At 49.2% G+C, this 23,343-nt stretch overlaps 1 protein-coding gene across 1 annotated transcript in view; it reads right to left on the reverse strand.

The window, feature by feature from the left end:
* The window catches only part of STK36 (serine/threonine kinase 36), a 164,804-nt gene that overhangs the window by 25,712 nt on the left and 115,749 nt on the right, over positions 1-23,343 (reverse strand). Inside the window, exons 20-24 of the mRNA XM_029607939.1 lie at positions 18,881-18,975; positions 18,357-18,417; positions 18,084-18,194; positions 17,410-17,484; positions 9,276-9,447 (exon numbers count right to left, since the gene is read on the reverse strand). Coding sequence (XP_029463799.1) covers positions 9,276-9,447; positions 17,410-17,484; positions 18,084-18,194; positions 18,357-18,417; positions 18,881-18,975 — 514 coding nt within the window. The remainder of the gene's footprint in view (positions 1-9,275; positions 9,448-17,409; positions 17,485-18,083; positions 18,195-18,356; positions 18,418-18,880; positions 18,976-23,343) is intronic.

A 23,343-nucleotide genomic window follows, 5' to 3' on the forward strand; every position in this document is an offset into this window, starting at 1 on the left:
ATCTACAGCTTTGCTGTGCTGGGAAACCTACACCTGGATCTCCCTATACCAACTTGGTGAGACGGGTTCCCTCTGCCGAGGGTCCCTGGACTGCTACCTCTGGATCACCTCACTACTGCCACCTCTGGTGGTATACATCAGCTGTACAATAAAAGATCTAACTCTGTGTTTGTGCGTCCTGAATCTAGCCCAGTACTGTGGCTCCCCAAGGGCCCCTCCCCGTGGGTGTAGTCATCTGCCACAGTACCCAAGAATCCACCCAAACATCGCTAAAACATAATAAAGTCTTGAAGTGGCCAAGCAAATTCCAAAGCGTAGCCGTTTCTATGATGCTTAGAACCCATTGATCAGAAGTAATTCTGACCCATGCCTCACAGAATTGAGACAAGCGCCCCCTATCTGAGGTTGCGAGGTATGGGCAGCCTGATCTCATTGGGAAGACTTGGAGGCAAGGGACGTGGTTGAACTTGTGTCGCGGGTTGTTCTGCACCCTCGAAAGGAAGAGTTCCAGACTTGCATCCTCAGCGCCGGTTGTCTCTGTGCTGTAGTCTGTGGTTTAGCCTGGCGAAACCTCCGTTGTCCTCGAAAACGAGATCGGGTTGATGGAAAACCCCTGGAAGGCCTCAGCCTATCCTCAGGGAGCTTGTAAACTCTGTTTTCACTCAGAGACTTCATCAATTGCTCCAGGTCCTCACCAAAGAGGAACTTTCCTTTAAGTGGCAACGAACCTAACTGAGCTTTCAAAGAAACGTCTGCTGACCTGTTACGCAGCCAAAGGAGCCTCCGTGCAGATACAGCGGAGGACATAGTGCGGGAGGACGTACGAGGAGATCATACAGCGCATCCGCCCCATAAACCACCACTGCTTCCAAGTGTTCCGCTTGCTCCGACTCTCCGGGAGGAAGATCTCTTGAAATCAATAATTGTTGTACCCATCGGAGGCTCGCTCGCAGCATGTAGCTACTGCACACCGCTGCGCGAATACCCAGGGCCGAAACCTCAAATATACGTTTGAGAAGAACCTCAAGTTTTCTATCTTGAAGATCCTTGAGGGCCACAGCCCCTGCGACAGGAATGGTGGTGCGCTTTGTGATCGTGGACATAGAAGCGTCAACCTTAGAAGATCTCAAGAGGTCCAAAGTTTCTTCTGGCAAGGGATAAAGCTTATCCATAGCCCTACCTACTCTCAAACCGGCATCAGGGACCTCCCACTCCCGAGTCATTAGCTGGTGCAGCATAGGTTGCAACGGAAAAGCTTTAGCCAGAGCCCGCAGCCCCACTAAAACCGTATTCATGGAAGCGTGTGGGAGGATATCTTGGGGGATATCCACCCCTAATTCAGCTAAGACCGAGGGAATAAGGGGATCTAGCTCCTCCCTATGAAACAGGCGGACCACCTTCGGGTCATCACCATCTAGATGGGAGTGCTTTGTCCGATCCTCTAAGGAACCTGTGCTGGGAGGGGGAAAGGAGGGGGCCGGCGCGTCTGGAACCCCTCCATCCACCACGTCCACCCCTGCCGTGGCCGATCCACGCAATTTAACGATGCGAAGGGACATCTGGGGATCTGAGCGCTTGGCAACTTTATTTGGAGGCTCAGGAGGATGACTCAAGCACGAAGCACTGCTTTGCTGTGTCTGAAAAGCCAAAAACGCCTTGTGCATAAGAAGCACAAAGTCCAAGATGAAAGCATTTGACCCAGCCTTTTCCCCCCCCATAAACGTCCTGGTCCTCGTCAGAAGGATCTCCAGGACTGGTCAGAACCAGGGATAAATCAGGTGGTAGCTCCCTTACCCCCAATGCTCTGGCTTCTGCTGCTTTAAAAGTTTCCAAAATGGCCGCCGTTCCCGCACTGAGGGGGAACGGATCGGCCCTGAGCTCCCGAGGTGCTGATCTTTTTAGGGCACCTCGGGGCTTTAAAAGAAAATTAGGTCTTACCTTCGATAATTTTCGTTCCTGTAGTACCAAGGATCAGTCCAGACTCCTGGGTTTTGCCTCCACACCAGCAGGTGGAGACAGAGCAAGATTTGACAGGCTCTGCCATATATACCAGGGTGCCACCCACAGCCTGCCAGTATTACATCATGTCAAAGCAGAATGATCCCCAACTGTCACTAACTATATACATGAAAATGAACCGGGAAACCCCTCAGGTCACTCTCCTCCAACTAGGATCCGACCCAACTGAACACATGGAACAGATAAGATCAGCTCTACCGAGCCACTTAACACATGGCAAAAATTTTGGAACAGTGGACTCTCCGAACTTCACGCAGCAGTGAGAGGGACTCTGGATTGATCCTTGGTACTACAGGAATGAAAATTATCGAAGGTAAGACCTAATTTTCTTTTCCCTGTACATACTGGATCAGTCCAGACTCCTGGGATGTACCAGAGCTCAACTACACGGGGTGGGAAACGGAGAGGCCCGCTCTCAACACGCCTGCTCCGAAATTGCCCTCCCTGGAGTCCTGTACATCCAGACGATAGTGACGTGCAAACGTGTGCAACGACTTCCAAGTCGCTACCTTACAGATCTCTAGAGGAGAGATCTGCTGACACTCCGCCCAGGAAGCCACCTGAGAACGAATGGAGTGCGCCTTCACTCCCAAGGGCAAAGGCTGACCAGTCAAGAGATATGCCAAATTTATGGCCTCCTTCAACCAACGCGAGATGGTAGTCTTGGAAGCCATGTTACCCTTCTTGGAATCCTTCCACAATACAAAGAGATGATCGGAAACCCAAAAACTATTAGTGATCTCCAGATAGCGGAGCAGGGCCAGCCTTACGTCCAACTTCTTCAACTCTTTGGACAGGGAATCCGAGCTATCATGATGTGAAAAGAACGGTAGCTCCACCGATTGGTTCAGGTGGAATGAGGAAACCACTTTAGGTAAAAATGAGGGAACCGTCCGAAGGCTAACTCCAGAATCAGACATACGCAAGAAGGGCTCCCTACATGACAAAACCTAAAGCTCGGAAACCCTCCTGGCCGAAGTGATTGCCACCAAAAATACGACCTTCAGCGTAAGATCCTTCAGAGTAGCTCTCTTCAAGGGCTCAAATGGAGGTGAGCCCAAAATCTTGAGTACTACATTGAGGTTCCAGGAGGGACAAAGAGCCCGAAGGGGTGGGCACAAATGTTTCGCTACCTTCAAAAAACGGACAATATCAGGGTGAGAGGACAGCATTCTCCCTTGCACCGTGCCCCATAAACAACAGAGGGCTGCCACCTGAACACGCAATGAACTACAAGACAGTCCCTTGGCTAGACCATCCTGGAGGAAAGCTAGAATATCGGAAACGGCCGCCCGGACAGGTGGGACCATCCGAGAAACACACCAGGACTCGAAGACTTTCCAGACCCTAATGTAGGAAATGGAGGTCGAGGTCTTATGCGACCGAAGGAGAATAGACACCACCGCCTCCGAATAACCTTTGTCCCTCAGGCAGCGCCTTTCAAAAGCCATGCCGCTAGACAGAAGCGATCTACCTGATTGAAACAGACCGGTCCCTGATGAAGCAGATTCGGTATTGCCGGGAGACAGAGTGGAGGTTCCGTGGCCAGATTGACGAGGTCTGCGAACCACGGCCATCGTGGCCATTCTGGGGCCACCAAGATAACTTCTGCCGGGTGAGTCTCTATGCGACGGAGGACTTTGCCTACGAGAAGCCAGGGGGGAAAGACATACAGAATGATTGAAGTCGGCCAGGGCAATGCCAAGGCATCTACCCCTTCCGCTCCCTGCGCCAGGAGAAGAAGCGTGGAGCCTTGGCGTTCTGAAAGGTTGCCATCAGGTCCATGGCCGGCTGCCCCCACTTGTCGCAGATGAGCTGGAAAACACTGTCTTTCAGCTCCCATTCGCCGGGGTCGAGCTGATGTCTGCTCAGGAAATCCGCGTGAACGTTGTCTACCCCTGCGATATTGGACGCGGCTATGCTTAGGAGATGCCTTTCCGCCCATTGGAAGAGAAGACGAGCCTCTAGGGCCACCGGACGACTTCGGGTCCCCCCTGACGATTGATGTACGTCACTGTAGTCGCGTTGTCGGACAGGACCCTGACCGCTCTTCCCTGAACTAGGGGGAGGAAGGCTCTCAGCGCCAGACTTACTGCCCTGGTTTCCAGGCGATTGATCAACCACCTTGATTCGGTTGCGGACCAGCGTCCCTGTGCTGACTCTCGCAGACACACTGCCCCCCAGCCAGAGAGGCTCGCGTCCGTGGTGAGGATCGTCCAATCCGAAGCTAGGATTGAAACCCCCTTGAGAAGATGGCCCGAGTGTAACCACCATCCCAGACTGGCCCTCGCCAAAGCCGTCAGGGGCAACGGAAGATGGAACTGCTCGGAGACTGGGTTCTAGCGGGAAAGTAACGCCGATTGTAAGGGACGCATATGCACGAACGCCCACGGGACCAATTCCAGTGTGGAAGCCATGGAACCAATCAATTGAAGATAGTCCCACACCGTTGGTGGCTGCATCTGCAACAGGTCCGAGACCTGCCCCCGTAATTTGCGACAACGGGTTAGGGACAAGAAGACCTTGCCTTGCCGCATGTCGAACAAAGCTCCCAAAAATCCCAGAGACTGAGAGGGATTGAGCTGACTCTTGGCTGTGTTCACCACCCAGCCTAGAGAGTCCAACAGCTGTAGTACCCGCTTGATCGCAGAGCGACAGAGATCCTCGGATTTTACTTGGATCAACCAATCGTCCAGTTATGGATGCACCAAAAGACCCTCTCGCCATAACTGCGCCGGCACTACCACCATAATCTTGATGAAAGTCCTGGGGGCGGTCGCGAGTCCGAAGGGTAATGCCTGAAATTGAAAATGCTGTCCCAACATGAAGAAACTGAGATATTTCTGGTGATCCTTGCGAATCCCGATGTGAAGGTATGCCTCCGTGAGGTCCAGTGAGGCCAGAAACTCTCCCGGTCTCACTGAAGCAATCACGGACCTCAGGGTCTCCATGCGAAAACGTGGTATCCACAGACATCGGCTGACCTCCTTCAGGTCGAGGATGGGCCGAAAGGAGCCTTCTTTCTTTGGAACGACGAAGTATATGGAGTACTGTCCTCTTCGTTGCTCCAAAACGGGAACTGGAACAATGGCCCCCAGGTTTCGCAAGCGGACCAACGTCTGGTGGACCACTTCTCGCTTGTCTGCGTGGCCGCACGGGGACGGGAAGAACCTCGGCCTGGGCTGCCGAGCAAAATCTAAAGCGTAGCAGTGTCTTATCACTGATAGTACCCACTGGTCTGTTGTGATCGCGGTCCATGCCTCGTAAAAGAGGGATAGTCTGCCCCCTACCCTCGGCACCAAGGAAAGGACCGGCAGGCCATCACTGAGTAGACATACTGCCGGGGGTGGATGAGGTGGAGGAATGTCTGCCAAAACGCCGCCCCCAAAAGGGCTGAGGCTGCTGTCTACCTTCCCCCGAATGAAAGGAAGTCGAGGGTGTACTAGGCCGAGGGGCTCGGGACTTGCGGTTACTCCGAAAATGTGACCGAGACGAGAAGGACCCCTTGGATCGTGTCCGGTCCTCCTGCAGGCGATAGCCTTTATTCTCACCCAATAACTGTATCATGTCATCCAACTCCTTGCCGAAAAGCAGTTTTCCCTTAAAGGGTAAGGAGCCCAGGCGAGACTTGGAGGCTCCATCCGCTGACCAGTTGCGCAACCACAGGAGGCGTCGGGCTGAGACTGCGGACACCATGGATTGCGCCGAAGTCCTAAGGAGGTCATGCAGCGCATCCGAGCTGTAAGCGACCACCGCCTCTAGACGACCGGCCTGTCTGGCTTCTTCCTCTGACAGAGCCTCATTAGCAAGAAGTTGTTGCACCCAATGCAGCCCTGCCCTCAGGGCAAAGTGAATACAGATCGCCGCTCGAGCCCCCAGGGCGGATACCTCAAAAATCTTCTTGAATTGGATCTCCAACTTGCGATCCTGTAAATCCTTCAGAACCGTGGTGTCCGTGACCGGAATAGTCTTCCCCTTCGTCACCGCCGACACTGCCGCATCTACCTTCGGGACCTGCAATACTTCTAGAGCTTCCTCCGGCAAGGGATAAAGCTTATCCATGGCCTTCGAAACCTTCAGGCCTAGGTCTGGGGTATCCCATTCACGATACAGCATGTCCGTTGACGAGAAATGGAAAGGGAAAGTGTTAGGGGGCCCACTCAACCCCAGTAACACCGGATCCATCGAGCCCAGCTTAGCCTCCACCGGGTATCAATCCCCAATTCCCCCAAGATGGCGGGAATAAGGGGGGGGGGCAACTCATCCCGCTGGAAGAGACATATCACCCGAGGGTCATCCCCCTCTGCGGTCTGGCTCTGCCGCGTTAGCCCCTGTGCTGGCCCACCATCTCCCTCTGCCCCCCTCGGGGGAGGGGAGGGGTCCCCAGGATCTTCTGGGTCTGCCGAGTCATCGGAGGACTCCGTGTCCTCCCTGGGAGGAAGAGCCCGAAGGGGCCGCTTGGCTTTGGGGCTCCCTCCTTCTCTGATCCTTGCCTAGGCTCCCCCGATGCAGGAGGGACCCCAGGGGGCCCCACTTGCCGGCCTTAAAGGCCCTGTGCATAGCAAGAATGAACTCAGACGAGAAAGAGGAGCAGAATCTGAATCCGAGGAGGCCGAATCAGGCCCTCCCCCCCCCCTGCTGCCGCGACCGGGGATCCTGGCCACGAAAAAGTACGTTGTAGAGAGAGGGGGGGGGGGGGCGGGGAATTCTGAGCCCCCTCTGAGATCGGCACGACTGACTGGGCTGCCGGCAAAATGGCGGCTTTTCCCGCGCTTCGGGGTGCCGGCCCGGGAGGGAACTGGGGACGCTCCCCGATCACGATCTCAAGCACACGCCGGCTAACTAAGACCCCCCCGAACCACCCCCGACGATCCCTCGCCTCCGGGGATGTAGGCTGAACAAAGTCCATCCCGCGAGAGGTGCACGCTGGTGGAGCCGCAGGTCTTGCAGGCCGTGCCTCGTGGCATGTCGGCTCCCTGAGAAAAATGCGCGAAACTAAAAGAAACCACCGCGGGGGAAGGGGAGGGAGGCAGGGAAGAAAAATAAACGGCGCCGCGAGAAGATCGGAGAGACAAAAAACCAAAGCTGAACCTTTTTTTTTTTTTTTACTTGTACCTCCGGAGCTGTCCCTCGCCGAGTGCTGGATCGGTCCTGTGGGGGTGAGTGAGCCAGGCTCCCCGGTATCACCCCTGCTGGGCTTAGTGAAGCGGAGTCCTCAACCCCTTAGCCCAGAAACCTGCTCTACTAGGGGGGATGGTCCCCTCAGGACCTAAACTACCCCCTGGGAACCAAGGACCTGGCTGCCTCAAGCCTGTTTCCTCTTCTTCTGTTGTTAATTCTTTTTCTTTTTTTAAACCAACTTAAAGAAAAGGAGGAAAGCAAACAGGAACAACAATCCCCTGACTGCCTATCCTCCCTGATTTCTAAAAATGTAATGTGTCCAGGCTGTGGGATCTGCACCCGGACCAACTGCTGGAGACAGAGAAATACTGGCAGGCTGTGGATGGCACCCTGGTATATATGGCAGAGCCTGTCAAATCTTGCTCTGTCTCCACCTGCTGGTGCGGAGGCAAAACCCAGGAGTCTGGACTGATCTGGTACGTACAGGGAATGAGTTGCCTGCTCCTTGCTCAGAACTGCCTTCCCTGCCGGAGAGGCACTGAGAGCAAAGGCCTGCACGGGAGAGTCTGATGACACACTCTTCGCAGGTACTACAAGAAGATAGCCACGGCATTGAGGCAGCAAGGGAGGAGCTGAAAAATTGTGGCAGAAATCCGAAAAACGGCAGGAGCCAGAAGGAAGTGCACGGTTAGTAATAAAAAAGTGCCCCGACCCGAATTGCACGGCCAGAATACCCCCAAAAAATAACGGCAGGCTGCTCTCTTCTCAGTTTTTTTTTTTCCTTGTTAAATTGGCTCAGGGCAGCGAGGGAAAAGAGGGCCCAGACCACCGGTATCTTTCCCTGGGCCTTATCTTGCAGGAGCCCTGCGGGGTAGCCTACCCAAGCTCCTTAGCCTGCCACCAGGGGAAAACGAATTGTCAGAACTCCCTGGGAGGCTTTTTTTTTTCAAAGTCCTGTTCTTAGCTAACTTTTTTTTTTTTTTAAAGCTTGATTCGTAGACAAAGGAATTTCTCTCTGGTTTTTTTTTTGTTTTTTTTTTTTTAAAGGGGTATAGTCCTAACCCTTAAATCAGGTCAAGACTGCAGGTTGTGTACCACCTCCATCTGCTGGAGACAGAGAAATACTGAAGGGATGCAGGTGGCACACCGGGTTATGAGAGGGTGCCCTTCAAGTTTTTCTCTGTCTCCATCTGCTGGAAGGGAGGCATAACCCACAGTCTGGACTGATCCGGGTACATACAGGGAATGATTGTTAACTTAGGCCCAACCCAGAACACATCTGTAACAGAGTGACCCTATTTTCCCTCCTTAACTGGTGCAGGACCAAGCATTTAGCCTGGTTCACATTAATTCCTTTAGAGAGAGAGAGCTCTGTAGGTGGTGACCAGCAGGGGAGGAGTAGAACTGGGAACCAGGTGGGGACAGTCAGACCAGGCCCAGGTCTCCAGAAGGAGGCAGCTCCTATGAAATATCGCTGTCCCAACACTGAAGCTGTACTGAGGCTGTGAGTATTGAGAGAACACTCTCCTGAGGTATGGCAGTCTACTAATATATATTTGCTCTACCTGCAAAATAAAGGTAAAAATGTTTTGAAAAGGCTGGAGTCAGTCTGGCTTGTGCCTCCAGCCTGGTTAACACCGCTTGGTTTCCCACACCATCCTTTTTATCCGGTTAGATTTTAGTTAGTCTTTTATCTTGACTAGTTTGTAAGCTCCATTGAGCAGGGATTGAGCAGGGAACTATATCTTATATGTATTTGTACAACACTGCATATGTTTAGCAGTGTTATAAATAAGTAGTAGTAGTAATAGTAGAAATACAAAATTAGGAACAATGAGTAATCCTGGGTGACAAGAAATTTTGATGGCTGTAATCTCACACCTGAGATATTCTGAGACTTTTACAGCCAGATTCATTTCTCCCATTTTGTGTCTATGGGAAAAACCCTGAGTGAATCAGGTTTGTTAAAGTGTTTCTGGAAAGTGGAGTTTGGAAGGTATATGTCAATGCAGTATATTATTTTAGTAGCTTTAGTTCAGAAGGGTCTTTTAGGGCAAAATCCTGAGTTCTATGGGATTCAGGGAGCTGTAGCCATATTCTGAACTTATAGAAGGCTCCAAATGTTTACATCTTACCTTGAGGTGAGATGAGTTTCCAGTCTGGCTCTGGTGAAGGCTGGTCAAACCTTGGTGTCTCCCCTTCCATTATCAGCCTCTCACTGGAGATGTGGAGCACCATAGCCAGTTGGAGCCACAGGATATTCCACAATTCTGAGCTGGCAAACTCTTGCAAAACGATCACATCTCCCTAAAAGGATGAAGGAAAAGTAAAGAAAGCCATCAATACTATCTGGGGAGATAAAGGGTTACGCCCCCCCCCCCCACCTCAATAGGAAGGGCATGTCCCAGTAAAGTGAAAAGCTCATTACTAACAGGAGTTCTCCGATGACAGTAAATTAACAAGTCACACACACAGGTCACGCGATTGCCGCTTGCTCCAAGCTGGAAAGAGCTTTCCAGGCACAACTTTGGGGAGGTAAGTGGGTTGTGTGACTCCTTGATCTGTTGTCAGCAGAGACCATCTGTTACAGGTAAGCAATTTCATTTTTTCTGACGACAAGCATATCAATAGTTCACATACAATGAGACTCCCTAGTAAAGAGCTGTGTTAAAAAAAAAAAAAAAAAAAAAAAGAGTACGACAAGACATAGTTTACCAGTGGGCAAAAACATTTGTCAGAGGAAGAAACTTATAGAGGAACCTTTATTCCGAGATATTATTTTTCCTGGGAATTTATCAGTTTTTATTGTAATGAACAAAAATGGAAAGAAAAATCAGTGGAAAAAAATGTGATTTTTCCCACTAATTTTCTTCCATTTATGTTCTTTATAATAAATTCTGACAAACCCCTTGGAAAAATAAAATAAAGACTGAAAATGAAGATGCCTAAACATAGAATCTGACAGCAGATAAGGATTATAAAGCATATCCAGTCTTCCCAAATTACTTCCTAGTGAAATACCATAGCCACCAGTTCATCTGTGACATTGTTGTTATTGTTATTTATTAATTTGATCAATCGCAATATCTTACAATTGTAAATCAGAGTGACGTACATATAATACTAAGCAAAGGACAAAACAGAGAACTGTCAAAATAAACAGGAACTGGCGAAAAAATGCCAAACCCAGGATAAGAAGAAACCTGTAGCCTTCTTCAGCAAAAGAGATTATCAGAGCGGAGATAACCCCCTTAATGAGAGGGCGTCTGGACTGATCCATGGTACTACAGGAATGATAAGAACCAATTTTCCTTTCCCTGTACGTACCTGGATCAGTCCAGACTGCTGGGATGTACCAAAGCTTCCCTATGTAGGGTGGGATGTTGAGAGTCCTGCTCGAATGACACTGCTCCCGAAGTTGTTGATATCCAGAGCCTGGACATCAAAATGGTAGTGTTGAGCAAAAGTGTGTAGAGCCTTCCAGGTCGCCGCTCTGCAAATTTCTTGCGGCGAGACCAACTGGCACTCGGCCCATGAAGTAGCTTGCGATTGGATCGAGTGCGCTTTCAACCCATCAGGAATAGACTGGCCGCGACAAATGTAAGCAGAAGAAATAGCCTCTTATTCAACCATCGGGCAATGGTCACCTTGGATGCATTGTGACCCTTTTTAGCGCCACTCCACAAAACGAACTGATGATCCGAAACCCGGAAAGAATTTGTGACCTCCAGATAGCGCAACAGAACCCTTCTGACATCCAAGTGCTTCAACTCCCTAGCGTGAGGTACGTCTGGAGTGATATGAGAAAAAGTGGAAGGTTTCTGGAAGTCATCAGCTGTTGCACCCAGCGGAGGCCCACCCGGAACATGAAGCTACCACAAATGGCTGCCCAGATACCTAATGCTGAAACTTTGAATATCCGCTTCAAAAGAACCTCGTGTTTCCTATCCTGGAGGTCCTTGAGGGCCATGGCTCCTTCTACCGGGATCATGGTTCTCTTCGTTACTGCCGACACCGAGGCGTCCACTTTGGAAAGCTTGGAAAGCTCCAAAGTCTCTTTGGGCAAAGGATAAAGGTTGTCCATAGCCCATCTCACTCACAGGCCTGCCTCCGGGACATCCCACTCCTGGATCATCAACTGTTGAACCATGGGATGGAATGGAAAATTCTTGGCTGGGCCCCGCAACCCCGTGAGGACCGGATCCACTGAATCCTGGGGCAAGACTTCCTGAGGGAACTCTACTCTGAGCTCTGACAAGACCCATGGAATGAGAGGGTCTAATTCCTCCCTGTGGAACAGGTGAACAACCTTCGGGTCATCTCCTTCCAAAGTTGATGCCTTCCCCAGCTCTTCATCTGGATCTGTCCCAGGCAGGGGCGGAGGGACCAAGAGAGCGTCTGAAGCAGCAGCACCAGAAGAGTCCGGGATGGGGACCCCGTCCCCTGGAAGAGAGGAGCCCTGCAGCTTCTTGACTCAAAGTGACCCTGGGACTATAGGTGTCTGGGAATCTTAAGCCATGTGCATTGTCAGAATAAAGTCAGGTGAGAAAAACGGAGAGCTGATTGGAATCCCTGGGGGGGGACCGTCCTGGGAGCCCCGGTCGGGCAAACCTCCCGCCGGGGGCAAAGCCTGTTGAGAGCCAGTGCAACCAATCCTGTCTGCATCTGGGAGCGAGTCCGTCTCACGTTGACCCCCTAAAATGGCCGCTGTTCCCGCCAAAGGCGGCGTCGTGGCCGGCCCGCGCCACCCGGGCTGAGGAGGAGGCAAGTCCGAAATCGCACCGGAGGACTGCAGGGTGCCTTCCCCGTCGGGGAAGCACCGCTCACAAAGCCCCTCCCTCAGAAATTGATTTCCCGGCTCGCCGCAGGCCTCACACCTCGAGGACCGCGGCATGTCAGCACCGGGAAAAAGAAAAGCCTCGGGGGGGGGGGGGGGGGGGGGCCAAACACGAGCTAGTGCCGCAGGGGGGCCTGGAAATGGCCCTAACAACCCGCCGAAGGGGTCCAGTAACTGCGGGGGAAACCCCCATTTTAGTTGAGCACACACCCACGGGCGGAGCTTGCGAACCGCGGGACCCCCAACGACGCGTGGAGCGGCCGGAACCACCGGCATCCACGGGGCACCACCAAAAGAAGCAAACCTGTGGAGAAAGAAACTCAAAAAAACTTCCACTTACCCCAATGGAAGAGGAAAGGAGTACAGAATAGAGAAGGCAAAGCCACAGACACACGCCTCCTCAAAAATTGAAAACTTTTTTTTTTTTTTAAACTTTAAGGATCCAAAATGAAGAGAAACATAAGACAGGGAAATACTGTGGAGAAAAAGAAAGAAATAACTAAAAATGAAGAAACCCTGTCAATCTGGGGGAGCTAGTGGATCCCCCCACTCGCATCTGCTGGAGTCAGAAGAATACTGAGCTCCAGCAGAGGGTGCACTACTCTATATGCTGACGCTCTCAAACTCTGTTCTGACTCCATCTGCTGGTCGGGGGATATAACCCACTGTCTGGACTGATCCAGGTACGATCAGGGAACATCTAGTTTGAGAGAAGATGTTTACAATAGGAGTGCGGCTGCGCCAATTCTAGGAGACAATTTGTTTGGTTTGAAGGTCTAAGAGACAGTAGATGTCATAAAAGACCACTGTATAGCCATCCAAAAATTAGCTGTAGTCTCAAATGAATTACCAGTTCAGAGAAAGTTCTCTCAATACTTCTACAGAAGACCATATAGCTACTACTCAAGAAGACAGTACAATTATTAGTGAAAGCGGGTGAGCTTGTCTCACACTGCTGATAATAACGGGTGGCAAGCGAGCGAGAGGGTTAGAGGAAAAGGAGGTGGGGGAGGGAAGGAGTGGGAAAAGGAGGGGCGGCGGGGGTAAGGAACCAATGGCAGCGGGGACAATTCAAATGGGGAATAGGGATTGGATGTAGGAGCATAGTAGTAGGGGGCAGCCGTTTTCGCGCCTCAGTTGGTGAGGAGACGGCTGAGGCAGCAGGCAAGCAGCTTTCCCTCCCTCCCTCCCATGGGAGCGAATATTTGTATCGCATTATGGTGAACTGTTATATGCATTTGTCGCAGTGGTGGCGGAAAACCCGAGCCCTAATGTTGGTGATTTGATTGTATTGTTAAAAGGTATGCGGGGGGGGGGGGGGCAGAATCTTGTGTAGCGTGGGGGCTGCTACATGAGATGGCCAATGAGCAAGAGGGGGGCTGATGCTCAGAGGCCCTGTCGCTTACTCACGCTGGGACACAGGCAGAGCTCTACCACTGGACGAGGTGGGGGGCATGTTAAGAACAATGTCACAAAGGGGTGGGGGGGGGGATGTTTAGCTTTGTATTAATGTTTAGGGGGCTCGGGTCTTGTTGAAATAAACTGCGGCCTCTATTTAACCAAACAAACAAGAGGTGTGTCTTTTTGGAAAGGATGTAAGGGGGAGGGGGAGGATGGCAAAAGGAAAAGTGAGTCTTGCCTCTCCCAGTTACTAAAACTATAGACCACAAGTATTCTATCAATTGCAATATCAGCCTCAAAAGTTGCAGACAACATTGCAACACTGCAGAGGAAGAGGTCATCCATAGCAGAGGCAGGTGATTCAGCATCTACAAAAACAGTCAAAGAATTTTTGAGAAAACAAAGAAGACTCTTCCAGTGGGGGGAATCCTTTGCTACGTTTCCTAAAGATGTAGCAAAATTATGACAGAGAAATGGGTGCTGTCAATAATTCAAAATGGGTATTTTCTCAGTTTCCAACAATTGTTGCTTCCAGCAAGAATACATCAGGTAAAATACACAACACACAAAACATCCATCATAAGGAAAGAAATACATTCCTTACTGGAAAAGCAAACAATATAAAAAGTACCCAAAGAACAAAGAGGGAAAGGCTTCTACTTGTGATACTACCTAGTTCTCAAAAAAACAGGAGGACAGAAACTAATCTTAGATTTAAGGGATCTGAATTAATTTCTCATCAGAGGAAAATTCAAGACAAATTCTTTGGGAACGAGCCTTCCTTTCCTAGAAAAGAAAGCTTGGCTGCTGTTGAAAAGACCTGGGACTGAGCCTTCTGATTTGTTCAACTATTGCTTGATATTCTCCCTTTGGTTTTTTTTTTTTTGCAAAGTTGATGGAAGCTGTAGTGCTGCACCAACTGAATAGGTTTTTGCATGACCATGATGTATACAATTATTTTCAATTTGGCTTCAGGAAATCTCTTAAAACTGAGATTTTATTATTCACCAGCTTAGATGTAATTAGAAGAGACCTTAAGAGGAATGGGTTATATGTTGATGCTGCTGGATATTTCATCAGCATTCAAAACTGCTGATCATCAGATTCTTCTATATCGTCAGAGAGAATATGAAATCTCTGCCTCTGGCCTGAAATGGTTTAGCTCACACTTGTCAGACAGAACTCAGCAGGTGAGAATGGTTGTTCTAAACGGTACTTGATGGAGACAGGTGTATCAAAGGGGTCAGCTTTATCCGCTGCTCTATTTAATATTTTGCCTGTCTGCAAGCTATTAGCTGGCCTTTGTGATGGATATGGTCTACACAATTGACATTCAGGGCTACCAGGTGGTAAGTTCTGAAAAGAAAGTTTGCCAAACAATTGCTGCGTGGGGGTGGGAGACTGAAAACTTGTCTAAAGAGAGATAGAGACTTTGTAATCTAGGTGTTTGGCTAAAAGGTGTTTGGTTTTTTATTTAACACACTTCCACATGGGAGGTAGGGCAGTGTAGCCCAGTGAGACAAAGACACTAGAAAGTTGTTTATTTTTCTTTTTCCCTATGGGGCGGATTTTCAAAGGCCCGCGCGCGCCGGCACGCCTATTTTGCATAGGCCGCCGGCGCGAGTAAAGCCCCGGGATGCGCGTAAGTCCTGGGGCTTCCTGTCGGGGGCGTGTCGGGGGGCGTGTCGAGATGACGCGCCTTTTAGGGGGGGCGCGGTGTTTCGGGGGCGGCGACGTGGGCGTGGTTTCGGACCGGGGGCGTTCCGGGGGCATGGCCGCGGCCTCCGGAACAGCCCCCGGGACCGGACCGCGAAGCGGGTCACCCGGCCGACGCGCGCAAAGTTACGCCTGCTTTCAGCAGGCGTAACTTTGCCGACAAAGGTAAGGGGGGGGTTTAGATAGGGCCGGGGGGGTGGGTTAGGTAGGGGAAGGGAGGGGAAGGTGCGGGGAGGGCGAAGGAAAGTTCCCTCCGAGGCCGCTCCGAAATCAAAGCGGCCTTGGAGGGAACGGAGGCAGGCTGCGCGGCTCGGCGCGCGCAGGCTGCCTCCGTTCCCTCCGTTCCCTCCGTTCCCTCCAGCCTTGCGCGCGCCGACCCCAGATTTTATAAGATACGCGCAGCTACGCGCGTATCTTATAAAATCAGGTGTACTTTTGTTCGCGCTCGCGCAACTTTTTAAAATCTGCCCCTATGTGTGGATTATTTGAATGGGTAAAGGGCCCTGAGAGATATTTTGGGTCTGATACAGCATGAACGGACTTTGGAAAAGTGCATTGGAGCAAAGTTACAGTGAAGCACAGTTGATAAGGCCTCAAAGGCTATAAATTAGCCTAGGGAGTCTGGCTGAACTGGATGAAGCCTTGAATGGTGTGACGTAGTTAGTGGATGTTACAGCGGAAGATTTATATAATGTCCCCTACAGCCTAAGTGTTATCTGGGGACTAACCAAGTGAGCTGAGTTTTTTCCCCTCGAGTTTCCCAGAACTTGGACCCCAGAGTTCTGCAGAGAGGAATACAAGTTGGAAGCCCCATCTGTGCTCCAACTACAGGATTACTGGGCAGCTGAGGACTTCACAGTAAGACTATTCCAGGGTTTTTGTAAAGAGAGACATATTTCTTTAGAAACTACCTGACTTCTTTATGACTATTAGATTGCTTTAGTATACTACTGTGTAACATACAGGCTAATTTTGTAAGCATCTGTAGAGACTATGAGGTTCCCATCAGATGGCCCTTATCCACAGCCCTCATGTTTTAGTCATCTATATCTCAATCACAATCCCTTGGCGGGATTAATATCGGAGGGTGTTAGCTTCAGTTGGTTTGAGGAAAACCTTGTAATAAAAAACAAAAAAACCCTATAAAATTAGTTATCAATTAAATAAAGCAAATGGACCAACAACCATAATTATGAGTTTGATATAAAGACAAACTCATTGAGTGCGGGTCCTACAAAGCATATATGAGAGTTTACTGGATATGTGATTATAATTCAAATGGAATAATAATTTTGACCAGTGAAACCTATTGTGATTTGTGAGTGTTAGTCATCTATATTACAGGCTATGCCATTTAATACTGCTCCTGCCCCAGAGGCTTTCAGGAATAGGCAGTCTGTTAGGCAATAAGGGGGGTCAGACCATGTGACTAGAAGGCAGTGTAGCTTTGATTTCAGAGAGGAAAGATGTGTGCTCAGTGTGCTCTCCACAGTTAGACCCTCAGCTTAACAAAGGAAGGGAGAGACATTGCCCTGCCAGTCTTCGTGATAAATTGGAGAGTGAAGGTTTTTTCTATTTTTGCTGGTTTTGACCTGTACCTTCTGGGAGGCTGTAAACTCCTCTCCAGAGGTGCAGGAAGGAATCTGTATACCCCTTCAGCCCTAAAAATGGAGGTTGCAGAGACCTGTGAATTAGATTAAATATGTTCATAGCTTATTCCACAACCGGCCCTTCCATCAAGAGGGTCACAAGCTATTCTTTCGAAAAGGAGATTGGAGAAGAAGGCTATCTGGAGACCCCCAATTGGAGTTTCCACCCTGGGACATGGGACACAGGCAGATGAAATTTGGGAGTGCCATTCTGGAAATCAGATATTGTGGGGAAAGGGACATCTGCCCTGCTTAGGATAACCCAGCCCCCCCTTGGGACAAACATTCATCCCACATCATGGATGGATCTCAAGTTCCAAGTTTCAGCAGTAAGGGACACTTCCATAGAGGGAAACATTATTTAAACTTGTACTACATCAAAGACATGGAATCTGGATTTATTTGGACATTTTATTTGTTTACTTTATTGCTTTTTCTACAGTCAATATCAGTAAATATTATTTTAAACACGCATCCATTGAGTCCTGCCTGTTTTAGAAGAGCTGGCCCACCATAAGGAATTCTTTTATGGCCTTTTGGAATCAGCACTATTCCCCAAAAAAAGGTTACAAATAATCTCTGAACTTGCCTCCCTCCATTCTTGGTCTTGTGAAGTTTCCCACCTCCAGGATTTTATAAAGGAAGAGAAATTTCATTAGCAATTACCTGTTCAATTTGCTGTAACAGGAGTAGCAGAATCCCATCAAACAGTCCAGTGTCCATCGGAGGGGAAATCTGTAACTGTAAAGGGAGACCAAGGAAGATAGAGGGGACGTGAGAGATTAAAGCAAAGAGATGGAAAACATAAGAACATAAGACTTGTCCTACTGGGTCAGACCAAAGGTCCATCAAGCCCAGTGTCCTGTTTCCAACAGTGGCCAAGCCAGGTCACAAATATCTGGCAGGATCCCAGAGAGAAACAGACATAAAGAAACAGGGAGGAAGACAGCAACAGAACAGTAAAGAAATAGATAGAGGGAGGAAGTAAGGGGCAGAAAATAAAAGCAGATAAGTGATGGGAAGAGAAAAGTGAGACATAAAGAGAGAGAAGAGAGAAAAAGGTCAGGAGTGGGAGACAGCCAAGTACAGAGAAAGAGTATGAAGTAGAAAGAAGGATTGTTAAAAGAAAACAAAAGATGGGGACAGTGAATGAGAAGGAAGGAGAGTGACAACAGAATAAGGCAGAGACAGAGGATTAATCGTGCAACTATTCTAGAACTAGAATACAATCAAAATTCTGTGAAGGAGTGAATGAGACCCAAAGGGCGACCTCTGAAAAAAGTTAGGTTTTCTGCACAGAGAGCTCGAAGGGGAAGGACCCCTGACCATCTGTGTCTTACCTCTACAGGTGCTGTAAATGCAGTTCTCGCAGCTGCCATAACCTCCTCCAGGCTCAGGTTCACTTGCAATCCATGCTGGAGCAATTGCACCAGAAGGAGCCCAGCTGCACTCTGAAAAAGGAGAAATAAAATTTGGGAAAGGTCTTAGGTTCAGCTTGCGGGGAATGAAGGGAAGATACAGTCAGAATCCTCCCTTTCATTTACATTACACAGCTTCTTAAAGTTGTCTGATTAAGTATTAGTTCATCAGCCAAAATAGGCAAACTGACTTACCACAATACTGACTGACAAGCTGGTGAAGAGAGAGACCACAGTAGTAATTGCCAAATCCAGCCTTAGAAAGAGAAAGCGAGAATGAGGGCATAGGCCTTGGAGTCCAGAGAACCTGTGCTGCACACCTGAAAAGACTTGTCCCTAATTCTGCTCTATCCTGATCCTCCCTCACGTCGGTCTACCCTCCCCTCCTGCCAGACAGAGACATTTACTCTCTTACTCCTCCCACCAGTCTGCTGGCATTCCCATTAGCAGCTGACCTCAAAAACTGATGGAAAAGCCATCTGTCTCAGCCATCCCATCCACTTTCCTCTTCCAGCTAGGTAAGCTTTCTAATACCTTAACTTTACTTCTTACAAGATAGTCCTGGCTCAGTCACCTAATTTTCTATTCTATTTCTCTACTTACATCTATTCTTTTTTCCTCAACAATGAAATTCTCCCAGTCCACTCTCTTCAGTGAAGTTATATGATTCTGAAGGAGGGAAGATGGCAGGAAGAAGCATTGGGTGAAAATGTACTCACTGTGAAGGGACAGCATGCAGCTGGAGGATCAGCAGTGAAAGGAGATGGAGCGAGCCCTCAGCCGCCTGGATCCGGGCTGACTCTGGCATTGGAACCTGCCAGGGAAGCAGAGAACAGAAAAATAAAGGAAAATTGGTTCTTATCCTGCTAATTTTTGTTCCTGTAGTACCACGGATCAGTCCAGACTACTGGGTTTTGCCTCCCCTCCAGCAGATGGAGACAGAGAAAATCTTGAAGAGCACCCTCTTTTAACCTGGTGTGCCACCTGCATCTCTTCAGTATGAACATTACCAAAGCAGAATATGAGAACTATTGCAGAGCAAGCAAAGGACAATACAGAGAACTGCCAAAATAAACAGGAGCTGGCAAAAAAATGCCAAACCCAGAATAAGAAGAAACCTGTAGCCTTCTGCAGCAAATAAGAAAAACTGAGTGATAACCCCCTCAATGGGAGGGCGTCTCGACTGATCCGTGGTACTACTACAGGAATGAAAATTAGCAACTAAGAACCAATTTTCCTTTCCATATATGTACCCGGACCAGTTCAGACTGCTGGGATGTACCAAAGCTTCCCTAACTAGGGTGGGACCTTGAGAGTCCCGCTCGAATGACACTGCTTCTGAAGCTGCTGACATCCAGTGCCTGGACTTCCAAACAGTAGTGTCAAGCAAAAGTGTGTAGAGACTTCCATTTCGTCGCTCTGCAAATTTCTTGCAGCGAGACCAACTGACACTCGGCCCATGAAGTAGCTTGAGATTGGATCAAGTTTGCTTTCAACCCATCAGGTATAGGATGGCCGCGATAATTGTAAGCAGAAGAAATAGCCTCTTTCAACCAATGGGCAATGGTTGCCTTGGACGCTTTGTGACCTTTTTAGCGCCATTCCACAAAATCAACAGAGGATCCGAAACCTGGAAAGAATTTGTGACCTCCAGATAGCACAACAGAACCCTTCTGACATCCAGGCAACTCAACTCCCTAGTGTGAGGCACATCTGGACCGATATGAGAAAAAGCTGGAAGCTCCACGGATTGACTTAAGTGGAAGGCTGAGACCAGTTTTGGCAGAAAGGATGGAACTGTTCTAAGAGAGACCCCAGAATCGGAAATCCACAAAAAAGGCTCCCTGCAAAAAAGGGCTTGGATCTCCGACACCCTCCAAGCTGAGCAAATTGCCACCAAAAACACTGTCTTCAAGGCAAGATCTTTTAAAGTGGCCTGCTTAAGAGGTTCAAAGGGGCTTCACACAAGACCCTAAGTACCAGATTAAGGCTCCAGGATGCGGAAACAGGATGGACGGGAGAATTCAAATGCTTCGCCCCCCTGAGAAAACGCACCACATCCAGTTGCGATGCAAAAGCCTTACCATGAACCTTGCCTAAGAGACACCTCAATGCCGCCACCTGAACCCGAAGGGAATTGAAGGATAACCCTTTGACTAAGTCTCTCTGTAAGAATGCCAGAATCTGCACCACCCAGGACTGGCAGTGGAAAACATCCTGCTCGCGACACCATGATTTGAAAACCCTCCAGACTCTAACGTAAGTCAACGAGGTAGAGGTCTTTCGCGCCTGAAATAGAGTAGTAATCACGTCCTCCGGATAACCTTTCTTCCTCAAATTGCTGCCTTTCAAAAGCCAGGCTGTGAGACAAAAGCAATCCACCTGGTCGAAAAATATAGGGACTTGATGAAGCAGATTTGGAAGATGTCCAAGTCTCAGGGACCGTCCACCAAGAGTTTGACTAAGTCTGTGAACCATGGTCGTCGGGGTCACTCTGGGGCCATCAGGATTAACGTCCCTGGATGGACCTCTATTCGTCGAAGGATCTTGCTGATCAGAGGCCAAGGAAGAAAGGCATAGAGAAGCATATTGGTTGGCCACAGAAGCACCAGTGCGTCGACCCCTTCCACTCCGTGTTCTCTTCTGCGACTGAAAAAGCGAGGAGCCTTGGCATTTCTTTGAGTTGCCATCAAGTCCAGATGGGGAGGTCCCCATCTGCGAGAGATAAGGTCCATCGCTTCATCGGAAAGTTCCCACTCTCCAGGGTCTATCCACTGTTGGCTCAGGAAATCCGCTTGCACATTGTCAGATCCCGCAATGTGCGATGCAGCCAGAAAAGCGAGATGCTGTTCCGCCCAGGTCATGAGTTGCTCCACGTCCAAGGATACTGGCCGACTCCTGATGCCCCCTTGCAGGTTGATGTAAGCAACCGTTGTCGCATTGTCGGACAAGACTCTGACAGCTCGGTTGTGTACCAGAAGCAGGAAGTGCCTTAGCGCCAAACTAACCACTCTTGTTTCCAGGCGATTGATGGACCAGCTCACTTCCTCCGACGACCACTGGCCCTGGATTGACTGAGGCCTGAGAGACCTGAGAGACTGGCATCCATGGTCACTACCACCCACTGATACACTTTGAGGTCCACTCCGTGACTCGAGTGATCCGGAACAAGTCACTATCCAAGACTGAACCTAGCAGACTCTGTGAGTGGTAAAGAGACCTGAAATTCTTCTGATTTCGGTTCACAATGGGAGAGAATTTAAAAAGAAGTTGGCTGTCATGGTACATGTGGGCACCAACGACATAGGAAAATGTGGGAGAGAGGTTCTGGAAGCCAAATTTAGGATTTTAGGTAGGAAGCTGAAATCCAGAACCTCCAGGGTGGCATTCTCTGAAATGCTTCCTGTTCCACGTGCAGGTCCCCAGAGGCAGGCAGAGCTCCAGAGTTTCAATGCGTGGATGAGACGATAGTGCAGGGAAGAGGGATTCAGCTTTGTAAGGAACTGGGGAAACTTTTGGGGGAAGGGGAGACTTTTCCGAAAGGATAGGCTCCACCTTAACCAGAGTGGAACCAAGCTGCTGGCACTAACTTTCAAAAGGAGATAGAGCAGCTTTTAAACTAGAACAAGGGGGAAAGCAGACAGTCACTCAACGGTGCATGGTTCGGAGAAATGTATCCTTGAAGGATACTAATGAAACAAGAGAGTTAGGGCATCCTAACACAGAGGTTCCATTAAAAGCAAACATAGTTTCATACGCCTATATGTAAAAAATCACCAAAGCTAATGATTTCAGAATTATCCCAAACAACTGAAAAGCAGGTTGTTAAACAAACAAAAACCACACTTTGAAATGTCTGTATGCCAATGCCAGAAGTCTAAGAAGTAAGATGGGAGAGTTAGAGTGTATAGCAGCAAATGATGAGATTGACATAATTGGCATCACAGAGACTTGGTGGAAGGAGGATAACCAATGGGACAGTGCTATATCAGGGTACAAATTATATCGCAATGATAGGGAGGATCAACTTGGCGGGGGTGTGGCACTTTATGTCCGGGAGGATATAGAGTCCAACAGGATAAAGATTATACAAGAGACTAAATGCTCAGTAGAATCTATATGGGTAGAAATCCCATGTGTGTTGAGTAAGAGTATAGTGATAGGAGTTATACCTTCCCACCTGGACAAAATGGTCAGACAGATGATGAAATGCTAAGAAAAATCAGGGAAGCAAACCAATTTGGCAGTGCAATATAATGGGAGATTTCAATTACCCCAATATTGACTGGGTAAATGTAACATCAGGACTTGCTAGAGACATAAAGTTCCTGGATGTAATAAATGATTGCTTCATGGAGCAATTGGTTCAGGAACCAACAAGAGAGGGAGCTATTTTAGATTTAATTCTTAGTGGAACCCAAGATTTGGTGAGAGAGGTAATGGTGGTGGGGCCACTTGGCAACAGTGATCATAACATGATCAAATTTAAACTAATAACTGGAAGGGGGACAATAAGTAAATCTGCAGCTCTAACACTAAATTTTAAAAAGGGAAACTTTGATAAAATGAGGAAAATAGTTAGAAAAAACTGAAAGGTGCAGCTGCAAAGGTTAAAAGTGTTCAACAGGCTTGGACATTGTTTAAAAATACAATCCTAGAGGCGCAGTGTTTTGTACCAGGGGGTTTTAGTGTGCCCTTGGGCCTCAGCCCGACCCCAGACGGATCCAGGACCGAACCGCGGGTTGACGGCGTGTTCCACCGTGGCTGACGGTCTTACCCTCTGCCAGGCCGGCAAGCTCCCAAGGCCAACAACAGGTGATGTTGGAATGTGAATGGTCCTCCGACCATTCCGTGCCCTTTCGGACCTGCCGCTTGGATCGGCATGGAGCAGCAGGCCTGGCCTGAGGTCGTGGGCAGACAGGCCTTGACACGAAGACATGACAGCAGGATCGATGCAACGATATCGCGGACGAGACTTGACAGCAGGATCGATGTAACGGCATCACGGATGAAGACATGACACCTGGATCGATGCAATGGCATCACGGACGAAGACTTGACACCAAAGCTGATGCGAAGACATCACGGACCAGTGGTCAATGCGACGGCATCCCGGACTAGGGTCAATGTGACATCAGGAACAAGACATGATACCAAGAGTGATGCAACGGCATCCAGGACG

Source organism: Rhinatrema bivittatum, chromosome 6 (genome assembly GCF_901001135.1).
Source record: "Rhinatrema bivittatum chromosome 6, aRhiBiv1.1, whole genome shotgun sequence".
NCBI lineage: Eukaryota > Metazoa > Chordata > Amphibia > Gymnophiona > Rhinatrematidae > Rhinatrema > Rhinatrema bivittatum.